Source organism: Tachypleus tridentatus, chromosome 2 (assembly GCF_004210375.1).
Source record: "Tachypleus tridentatus isolate NWPU-2018 chromosome 2, ASM421037v1, whole genome shotgun sequence".
Classification (NCBI taxonomy): Eukaryota; Metazoa; Arthropoda; class Merostomata; order Xiphosura; family Limulidae; genus Tachypleus; species Tachypleus tridentatus.
In genome coordinates, this window is record NC_134826.1 from 57,458,444 (window position 1) to 57,470,957 (window position 12,514).

Here is a 12,514-nt window from a genome sequence, read left to right on the forward strand (position 1 = left end):
ATTAAAAGTTTAGAATCTGTTCATCATTGTTACAGAGTGACTATGTAAATGGTTTCGTTAATTAATATGATAGTTTATTAACAAGTTTACAATCGGTTTATATTTGTTACAGAGTGGCTATGGAAATGTACTTTCTAGTTAATTTAATAGTATACTAACAAGTCTACAATATGTTCATCATTGTTACAGAGTGACTATATAAATGTTTTCCTTAATTAATATGATAGTATACTAACAAGTTTACAATCGGTTTATCATTGTTACAGAGTGGCTATGTAAATGTACTTCCTAATTAATATAATAATATACTAACAAGTTTACAATATGTTCATCATTGTTACAGAGGACTATATAAATGTTTTCCTTAATTAATATGATAGTATGATTAACAAGTTTATAGTCGGTTCATCTTTGTTACAGAGTGCCAATGTAAATGTTTTCCTTAATTAATATGATAGTATTCTAACAAGTTTACAATCGGTTTATCAGTGTTACAGAGTGGCTATGTAAATGTATTTCCTAATTAATATAATAATATACTAACAAGTTTACAATATGTTCATCATTGTTACAGAGGGACTATATAAATGTTTTCCTTAATTAATATGATAGTATGATTAACAAGTTTACAGTCGGTTCATCATTGTTGCATTGTAACTATGTAAATGTTTTCTGTAATTAATATGATAGTATACTAACACTTTTACAATCATTTCATGATTGTTACAGTGTGACTATGTAAATGATTTCCTTTATTAATATGATAATATATTAATAAGTTTACAATCTGTTCGTCATTGTTGCAGAGTGACTAAATAAATGGTTTCGTTAATTAATATGATAGTATATTAACATGTTTACAATCGGTTTATCTTTGTTACAGAGTGCCAAGGTAAATGTTTTCCTCAATTAATATGATAGTATGATTAACAAGTTTGCTCTCGGTTCATCATTGTCACAGAGTGACTATATAAATGTTTTCCCTAATTAAAATGATAGTGTATTAAAAGTTTAGAATCTGTTCATCATTGTTACAGAGTGACTATGTAAATGGTTTCGTTAATTAATATGATAGTTTATTAACAAGTTTACAATCGGTTTATATTTGTTACAGAGTGGCTATGGAAATGTACTTTCTAGTTAATTTATTAGTATACTAACAAGTCTACAATATGTTCATCATTGTTACAGAGTGACTATATAAATGTTTTCCTTAATTAATATGATAGTATACTAACAAGTTTACAATCGGTTTATCATTGTTACAGAGTGGCTATGTAAATGTACTTCCTAATTAATATAATAGTATACTAACAAATTTACAATCTATTCATCATTGTTGCAGAGTGGCTATGTAAATGTTTTCCTTAATTAATATGATAGTATACTAACAAGTTCACAAACAGTTTATCATTGTTACAGATTGGCTACATAAATTTTTTCCCTAATTAATATGATAGTATACTAACAGGTTTTGAATCGGTTCATCATTGTTAGAGAGTGGCTATGTAAATGTTTTCCTTAATTAATATGATAGTATGATTAACAAGTTTATACTCGGTTCATCTTTGTTACAGAGTGCCAATGTAAATGTTTTCCTTAATTAATATGATAGTATTCTAACAAGTTTACAATCGGTTTATCAGTGTTACAGAGTGGCTATGTAAATGTATTTCCTAATTAATATAATAATATACTAACAAGTTTACAATATGTTCATCATTGTTACAGAGGGACTATATAAATGTTTTCCTTAATTAATATGATAGTATGATTAACAAGTTTACAGTCGGTTCATCATTGTTGCATTGTAACTATGTAAATGTTTTCTTTAATTAATATGATAGTATACTAACAAGTTTACAATCGGTTTATCATTGTTGCAGAGTGGCTATGTAAATGTTTTCCTTACTTAATATGATAGTATACTAACAAGTTCACAAACAGTTTATCATTGTTACAGATTGGCTACATAAATTTTTTCCCTAATTAATATGATAGTATACTAACAGGTTTTGAATCGGTTCATCATTTCTACAGAGTGACTGTATAAATGTTTATCCTAATTAAAATGATAGTGTATTAAAAGTTTACAATCTGTTCATCATTGTTACATAATCCCTATGTATATTTCTTCAATTATTAATATGATAGTATACTTACAAGTTTACAATCGGTTCATCATTGTTACAGAGTGACTATGTAAATGTTTTCCTTTATTAATATGATAATATATTAATAAGTTTACAATCTGTTCGTCATTGTTGCAGAGTGACTAAATAAATGGTTTCGTTAATTAATATGATAGTATATTAACATGTTTACAATCGGTTTATCTTTGTTACAGAGTGCCAAGGTAAATGTTTTCCTCAATTAATATGATAGTATGATTAACAAGTTTGCTCTCGGTTCATCATTGTCACAGAGTGACTATATAAATGTTTTCCTAATTAAAATGATAGTGTATTAAAATTTAGAATCTGTTCATCATTGTTACAGAGTGACTATGTAAATGGTTTCGTTAATTAATATGATAGTTTATTAACAAGTTTACAATCGGTTTATATTTGTTACAGAGTTGCTATGGAAATGTACTTTCTAGTTAATTTAATAGTATACTAACAAGTCTACAATATGTTCATCATTGTCACAGAGTGACTATATAAATGTTTTCCTTAATTAATATGATAGTATACTAACAAGTTTACAATCGGTTTATCATTGTTACAGAGTGGCTATGTAAATGTACTTCCTAATTAATATAATAGTATACTAACAAATTTACAATCTATTCATGATTGTTACAGAGTGACTATATAAATGTTTTCCTTAATTAATATGATAGTATGATTAACAAGTTTATAGTCGGTTCATCTTTGTTACAGAGTGCCAATGTAAATGTTTTCCTTAATTAATATGATAGTATTCTAACAAGTTTACAATCGGTTTATCAGTGTTACAGAGTGGCTGTGTAAATGTATTTCCTAATTAATATAATAATATACTAACAAGTTTACAATATGTTCATCATTGTTACAGAGGGACTATATAAATGTTTTCCTTAATTAATATGATAATATGATTAACAAGTTTACAGTCGGTTCATCATTGTTGCATTGTAACTATGTAAATGTTTTCTTTAATTAATATGATAGTATACTAACAAGTTTACAATCGGTTTATCATTGTTGCAGAGTGGCTATGTAAATGTTTTCCTTACTTAATATGATAGTATACTAACAAGTTCACAAACAGTTTATCATTGTTACAGATTGGCTACATAAATTTTTTCCCTAATTAATATGATAGTATACTAACAGGTTTTGAATCGGTTCATCATTGTTAGAGAGTGGCTATGTAAATGTTTTCCTTAATTAATATGATAGTAGGATTAACAAGTTTGCAGTTGGTTCATCATTTCTACAGAGTGACTGTATAAATGTTTATCCTAATTAAAATGATAGTGTATTAAAAGTTTACAATCTGTTCATCCTTGTTACATAATCCCTATGTATATTTCTTCAATTATTAATATGATAGTATACTTACAAGTTTACAATCAGTTCATCATTGTTACAGAATGACTATGTAAATGTTTTCCTTTATTAATATGATAATATATTAATAAGTTTACAATCTGTTCGTCATTGTTGCAGAGTGACTAAATAAATGGTTTCCTTAATTAATATGATAGTATACTAACAAGTTTACAATCGGTTTATCATTGTTACAGAGTGGCTATGTAAATGTACTTCCTAATTAATATAATAGTATACTAACAAATTTACAATCTATTCATGATTGTTACAGAGTGACTATATAAATGTTTTCCTTAATTAATATGATAGAATGATTAACAAGTTTATAGTCGGTTCATCTTTGTTACAGAATGCCAATGTAAATGTTTTCCTTAATTAATATGATAGTATTCTAACAAGTTTACAATCGGTTTATCAGTGTTACAGAGTGGCTATATAAATGTATTTCCTAATTAATATAATAATATACTAACAAGTTTACAATATGTTCATCATTGTTACAGAGCGACTATATAAATGTTTTCCTTAATTAATATGATAGTATGATTAACAAGTTTACAGTCGGTTCATCATTGTTGCATTGTAACTATGTAGATGTTTTCTGTAATTAATATGATAGTATACTAACACTTTTACAATCATTTCATGATTGTTACAGTGTGACTATGTAAATGATTTCCTTTATTAATATGATAATATATTAATAAGCTTACAATCTGTTCGTCATTGTTGCAGAGTGACTAAATAAATGGTTTCGTTAATTAATATGATAGTATATTAACATGTTTACAATCGGTTTATCATTGTTACAGAGTGGCTATGTAAATGTACTTCCTAATTAATATAATAGTATACTAACAAATTTACAATCTATTCATGATTGTTACAGAGTGACTATATAAATGTTTTCCTTAATTAATATGACAGTATGATTAACAAGTTTACAGTCGGTTCATCATTGTTGCATTGTAACTATGTAAATGTTTTCTGTAATTAATATCATAGTATACTAACAAGTTTGCCATCTGTTTATCATTGTTACAGAGTGGGTTTGTAAATGTACTTCCTAATTAATATAATAGTATACTAACAAGTTTACAATATGTTCATCATTGTTACAGAGGGACTATATAAATGTTTTCCTTAATTAATATGACAGTATGATTAACAAGTTTACAGTCGGTTCATCATTGTTGCATTGTAACTATGTAAATGTTTTCTGTAATTAATATCATAGTATACTAACAAGTTTGCCATCTGTTTATCATTGTTATAGAGTGGGTTTGTAAATGTACTTCCTAATTAATATAATAGTATACTAACAAGTTTACAATATGTTCATCATTGTTACAGAGGGACTATATAAATGTTTTCCTTAATTAATATAATAGTATGATTAACAAGTTTACAGTCGGTTCATCATTGTTGCATTGTAACTATGTAAATGTTTTCTTTAATTAATATGATAGTATACTAACAGGTTTTGAATCGGTTCATCATTGTTAGAGAGTGGCTATGTAAATGTTTTCCTTAATTAATATGATAGTAGGATTAACAAGTTTGCAGTTGGTTCATCATTTCTACAGAGTGACTGTATAAATGTTTATCCTAATTAAAATGATAGTGTATTAAAAGTTTACAATCTGTTCATCATTGTTACATAATCCATATGTATATTTCTTCAATTATTAATATGATAGTATACTTACAAGTTTACAATCGGTTCATCATTGTTACAGAGTGACTATGTAAATGTTTTCCTTATTCATATGATTATATATTAACAAGTTTACAATCGGTTTATCTTTGTTACTGTGTGCGAATATAAATGTTTTCCCATAATTAATATGATAGTATGATTACCAAGTTTACAATCGATTTATCATTGTTGCAGAGTGGCTACATAAATTTTTTCCGTAATTAATATGATAGTATACTAACAGGTTTAGAATCGGTTCATCATTGTTAGAGAGTGGATATGTAAATGTTTTCCTTAATTAATATGATACTAGGATTAACAAGTTCACAATCTGTTCATCATTGTTACAGAGTGACTAAGTAAATGTTTTCCTTAATTAATATGATAGTATACTAACAAGTTTACAATCGGTTCTTCTTTGTTACAGAGTGATCATGTAAATGTTTTCCTTACTTATTATGATAGTATACTAACAAATTTAGAATCGGTTCATGATTGTTAAAGAATACCTATGTATATTTTTTCCCTTATTAATATGATAGTACACTTACAAGTTTACAATCTTTTCATCATTGTTACAGAGTGACTATATAAATGTTTTCCTTAATTAATATGATGGTATGATTAACAAATTTATAGTCGGTTCATCATTGTTACATAGTGACTATATAAATGTTTTCCTTAATTAATATCATAGTATACTAACAAGTTTGCCATCTGTTTATCATTGTTACAGAGTGGGTTTGTAAATGTACTTCCTAATTAATATAATAGTATACTAACAAATTTACAATCTGTACATCATTGTTACAGAGTGACTACATAAACGTTTTCCTTAATTAATATGATGGTATGAATAACAAATTTACAGTCGGTTCATCATTGTTACATAGTATCTATGTGAATGTTTTACTTAATTAATATGATAATATATTAACAAGTTTACAATCGGTTCATATTTGTTACAGTGTGGTTATGTAAATGTTTTCCTTACTTAATACGATAGTATACTAACAAGTTTAGAATCGGTTCATTATTGTTACAGAATGCCTATGTATATTTTTTCCCTTATTAATATGATAGTATACTTACAAGTTTACAATCGGTTTATCATTGTTATAGAGTGACTATGTAATTGTTTTCCCTTATTAATATGATAGTATATTAACAAGTTTACGATCTGTTCATCATTGTTACATAGTGACTATGTAAATGTTTTCCTTAATTAATATGATAGTATACTAACAACTCTACTATCGGTTTATCATTGTTACAGAGTGGCTATGGAAATGTACTTCCTAATTAATATAATAGTATACTAACAAGTTTACGATCTGTTCGTCATTGTTAAATTGTAACTATGTAAATGTTTTCCTTAATTAATATGATAATATATTAACAAATTTACAATCGGTTCGTCTTTGTTACAGAGTGCCAATGTAAATGTTTTCCCTAATTAATATGATAGTATGATAAACAAGTTTACAATCGGTTTATCATTGTTACAGAGTGGCTATGTAAATGTATTCCCTAATTAATATGATAGTATATTAACAATTTTACAATCGGTTCATCTTTGTAACAGAGTGATTATGTAAATTTTTCCTTACTTCATATGATAGTATACTAACAAGTTTACAATCTGTTCATCATTGTTACAGAGTGACTATATAAATGTTTTCCTTAATTAATATGAAAATATATTAACAAATTTACAATCATTTCGTCTTTGTTACAGAGTGCCAATGTAAATGTTTTTTTCTAATTGATATGATAGTATGATTACCAAGTTTACAATCGGCTTATCATTGTTACAGAGTGGCTACGTAAATGTTTTCCCTAATTAATATGATAGTATACTAACAGGTTTAGAATTGGTTCATCATTGTAGAGAGTGATTATGTAAATGTTTTCCTTACTTAATATGATAGTATACTAACAAGTTTACAATCGTTTTATCATTGTTACAGAGTGGCTGTGTAAATGTACTTCCTAATTAATATAATAGTATAGTTACCAGTTTACAATCGGTTTAATGTTCTTACAGAGTGACTATATAAATGTTTTCCTTAATGAATATGATATTATTATTAACAAGTTTTCAGTCGGTTCATCATTGTTACATGGTAACTATGTAAATGTTTTTCTTAATGTAAGCTTTTAAAATATAAAAATATCTGTTTTTAAATTAAAATTGTAACAGCACTTTTTCATATTTTGATAGTTTAGATAGTTAAATAACTATTACATAATGAACTGTTTTTTTGTAGAAATATAACATGAAAAAAAACATTTTTCCACGCTTTTACTCATTGGCTCCTCCTACATCTTCACAGCTAAGAAAGCATGGACTTATCAGAATTAACTTTATCTACTATACTGTGATTTTGGAAATGTTCACAAGATCTCAATTATGAAACTAATGAAACCACAACTTACCTAACAGAAATGAAAGTAAAACCACGATGCCAATGCCCATCTTATCTCTACTACAGCCTGGTGTGGTCTGCTCTAAGTGTTCTTTTGTCTCAACTGTTGCCCTTGGTAGCCCAGACTTAGATACAAGCTTTAACAAGTACTAAGAATATCTTTTTATTGACAAGTTGATTCAGCCAATGCGATGGCAGCACGTGCGCGTCTGCTTTCTCACTCTACTTCTTTACTTTCTGCTAGAAGAGTTGTTTTATGAAAAAGATAATTTCGTGTATTATGAAACGTTACTGAAGTTAAAACATCCCTGAAAATCAAACAATTTTACAGCTCACTATTTAATTACTTTTGTAAGTTCAGTTATCAAAATTTAAAAGAAACACGGTTGTTATTAAATACATAACTCTTCCATTTAACTTTTTAAAGATGTCAAATTATTGGAAATACTAAGTAACACGTACACAAATTTTGTATGTAACAACATTCTTTGTTTCTCTAGAGTCTACTTTTCAGACACTTATGGTTTAAACGCCGAAAATAAACAAAGCAATGAAAATATTTCACTGTTTTTGATGTTTAAGTAGCATCTTTCAAAGTATTTTCTGCATACATAAAGAGTGTTTCATATTATATTTTATCTCTCATCGTTTAGCCTAACTGATAATTTTTGGTATTAACAAAAAACTTTATTGGCAATGACCTGTGATAAAAAAAAAAGATAGGCAGATGTGAAATGATGCTTTAAACCCCTTTAATTTCGCTTCGCAATGGATAAAGAGGAATGTCTGGAAAAAAATCTGTATATAACTTTAATTTATAAAAATTAATAATATTTGTTTAATTTTTTGAAAAAAAAATGTGGTGGAGCTGATGTTTTCACCTACTCTATAAGATGACTGCATTCTTCAGTTTTATGGGAAGTAATGAATCCATCTACTCTAGAAGAAGATTGTATGTTCTCCACTTCTACTGGGAGTAATGACTCCATCGATTCTAGAAGACCACATTCTTCAGTTGTGTATGAAGGTCTTGAAGCAAAGATCTTAGATTAAAAAAGACAATTATAAACTACAGCTTTTTCTAAATAAATAAATATTATGACCAAAGTATTTCAGTTTTCATGAAAAAATATTTGATAATAAATAAAGATATTCTCAGTCACCTGATAAAACAGTTTTATTAATGTTATCAGTATCATCCAACCTTCAAGGGATGTTTGTTGAATCATTTGTAATTAGAATAACGCAATGCACCTGTGATATTTGTTCCGAACACTAACCACTTTATATCAGCTTAAGGACTTTTTTCCCAAATGCGGAGTACAGCCTTTATTTAAATGTCAAATCTGTCACTCTAAAGCAAGTTAAAGACTGGTTAAATCATTAGGGTATATACACTCAACACAAACAAGTAAGATATAGTTTCGAGAAACTAATGAATATTGACAGCCTGGTTTGATGGAGCTTAAGTCAATATAACAATCAATTTAGGTATTTATCCATATGTATCAAGGTGTTATGTAACTATACATGAGTTGTTTTAGTTAAGGATATGAAAGGCACGACAGTTGTCAGATCTTTCACAGATTTTAAAACAAGGTCAAAACCTTCTAAACTTCAAACTCAATTTGGAACAGAATTTACTAATCATCTTTTCAACGATATTTCGGAACAAGACATCCATAATGAAACAAAAGCATTTATAATAGAAAGATATAATCGCACTTTTAAATCTGTAATGTGGCGAAATTTCACTTACAAAATCAATTACATCATCACAACATTAGCATGAGATAAACAGACATTAATCATAATGAAACTCAATTGAATGGACGACAACTGGCAGTTATAGAAACACAAGCATAGAAGAAAATGTTTCTAAAGTCTTCCTCCATTCGTCTTCAGACTGTTGAAAACTTAAGAAAAGTTGTTCTCTGCATTTAACTTTTATACAACAGGCAGTTGCCATCTATTCAAATAAATTTTCTCGTGAAATTTTGCCTAAAAATGTATCCAAGAAGAAAAACCCAGTCTATTCAGTCAGTGGTGCGGATAACACTTTACAAAGTACCCACGAAAGTAACATTTTGATTCAAAGTAGGTTAACAAGTATACATTAGTAAAGTGAATTATCATGTTGAAAAAGGCTATTTGCCTGGGTGGACAAACAAAATATACACAATATACGAGAGAAATCTACCAGTGTATAAACTGCAATACCATCTTGGAGAAAAACTAAATGGAACATTTACAGATCTGAGCTACAACTCGCTATAACGTCCCCTTGTAACGTTCGTGACGTAGAAGAAATATACTGCTCAAGAAAACTAAAGGAACAAGTACATATTTCAGTATATTTTTGTCATAACTAAATTTGTGTATGAAAAACATATCCGTTCGTCTGTAAGTGCATTTTTTAAGCTTGCGAGTGAAGTTTGAAGCAACTCAAACGGAACTCACCTCACTCAAGGAAAATACAACTGTTACGTGAAATTATGCATTCCTCATTAATTCTTGAAACAAACATCAACATGGATCTTTTGCGGCTCGTTTTGTCAGTGTGTACCTTCATATTGTGTACTCAAGCAGTCAGGCGCCATCTGACAGAGAACGAGGTGGCCAGGGCAGCCCAGATACTGGAGGATGGCCAGACCCAAAGGAGGGTTGCATAGCGTGTCGGTGTGTCACCAAACGTCATCAATCGACTTTGGCAACTCTACAAGGACATGAACTCTTATGACAGTAGACCAGGTCATGGCCGTCATCGCTGCACAACAGCCAGAGAGGACCACTACATCATTACTACCGCTCTGCGGGACAGGTTAGCCACGGCTCAGTCACTGCTAAATGACCTTCAGCATTCCACTGGAACCCGTGTGTCGACCCAAACAGTTTTCAATCTTCTGCACGAAGGACGCCTTAGGCCTGCAAGAGCAGGTATTCTGAGAGCGCGAAACCCTGCAGTCAGGTTGGAGTTTGCTCGTCAGCACCTGGACTGGGAATTTCGTCCATGGACCACCGTGCTGTCGACAGACGAGAGCAGGTTCACTGTGTCTCGTGATGATGGGCGTGCGAGAGTGTGGAGATGCCGAGGAGAGCGATTTTCCGCTTGTAACATTGAGAAAGTCGACGCTTCTGGAGGAGGTTGTGTAATGGTCTGGGCAGGCATATGCTTGTGTGGCCGCATGGACCTACTCATACTCGACAGAGGTGCTCTGAACGTATGGCGATATTCTGAAACCCATTGTGAGGCATTTTGCCGATGCTGTCAATGATGGGCTCATTCTCATGCAGGTTAACGTCCGAGCCAACGTCGCCAGACTGTGTATGGACTTCCTTGACGAGGAAGAAATAGATGCATTTGAGGGGCCCGCCAGATCTCCAGATTTAAATCCGATTAAACATTGTTGGGATATGTTGTCGAGGCGTGTTAGTGAACGCCAGCACCCTCCTCAGAATGTACAGGAATTCCGACAAGCCCTGGTAGACAAGTGAGCTGCCATACCCTAAGATAACATTGATAGACTAATTCGAAGTGTGCCAAATCGGTGTCAGGAGTGTGGAGGTCACACTAGATATTGAACGTTTCAAACATTTCTTGAATAAACGCATGTAAACTGTTTAAAATATTGTTTCATAGGGGATATCAGTTCTGGTGATATTGGTAATTTTTTAAAATTTTCTTTCTCCATGTTTTACCGTTCATCACACATTAGAAACTGGATACAGATGGAACTGAAATGAGGCAAATTACCTAAAAAATATTATCACATTTGAAACACTGAGATAAATTATATAAAAAATTACTTGTTCCTTTAATATTTTTGAGCAGTTTATTACACAAATGAGGAAGGAGGTTCACTTATTTTAATGTTTGTTTGTTTTGGAATTTCGCACAAAGCTACACGAGGGCTATCTGTGCTAGCTGTCCCTAATTTAGCAGTGTAAGACTAGAGGGAAGGCAGCTAGTCATCACCACCCACCGCCAACTCTTGGGCTACTCTTTTACCAACGAATAGTGGGATTTACCATAACATTATAACGCCTCCACGGCTGAAAGGGCGAGCATGTTTGGCGCGACCGGGATGCGAACCCGCGACCCTCAGATTACAGGTCGCACGCCTTAACACGCTTGTACATGCCGGGCCCTTATTTTAAAATCAGAACAGTTTCTACATGTATGTTACTTGACTACTTGAATGTAGATACAACGCAGCCACGTTACTCTTAAATAAGAGCTAACACTAGCTTCATTAAAGGCCGTATCTGAACAGAAAGATATCTTGTGATGACAAGAAACCCACTTGAAGTAAAAATGTATCTCAAGACAGCTTGTTTGGGTATTAAAACTTTTATTAAAATAAAGTAGAGAACAAGGTTTCGACCTTCCTAAGTCATATTCAGATTAACAGAGTTTACAACTTATCGTTGCCGAGCACATGTTATAGGGACGAGAGCGTAAACGGGTGTACGGGATTATAGGGGGCGTTACAGTTAGTTGTTAGGTTATTAATTAGTATAGATATAAATGTTTTTTGTTTTAGTTGTTGTATAAGCAGAGCTTCTTTAATTTTGCATTTGTTTATATTTGTTTCCCTATTTAGTATCTGGGTATTTTCTATGGTTATGTTGTGTTTATTTTGTTTGCAGTGCTCAAAAATGTGTGAAGGTGTTATTTTGTGTTCTTGTTTCTCCAATATAGCAGTCGTGGCAGTTGTTGCATTGTATTTTACAAATTATGTTGGTGTTGTGTTTGTCAGTGTAGTTTTTACACAGTATAGACTTTAGTTTTGTACCTGGTTTTTGAATAAATTTAGCGTTTACTGGAATGTTGTGTTTTCTTATAA

The 12,514-nt window shown here is 30.5% G+C and overlaps 1 protein-coding gene across 1 annotated transcript in view; it reads right to left on the bottom strand.

The window, feature by feature from the left end:
* The window catches only part of LOC143243912 (carbonic anhydrase 6-like), a 59,137-nt gene extending 51,344 nt beyond the window's left edge, over window positions 1–7,793 (bottom strand). Inside the window, exon 1 of the mRNA XM_076487690.1 lies at window positions 7,678–7,793. Within this exon, the coding sequence (XP_076343805.1) occupies window positions 7,678–7,717 (40 nt within the window). The 5' untranslated portion in view covers window positions 7,718–7,793. The remainder of the gene's footprint in view (window positions 1–7,677) is intronic.
* Between the last annotated feature and the right edge of the window lie 4,721 nt (window positions 7,794–12,514).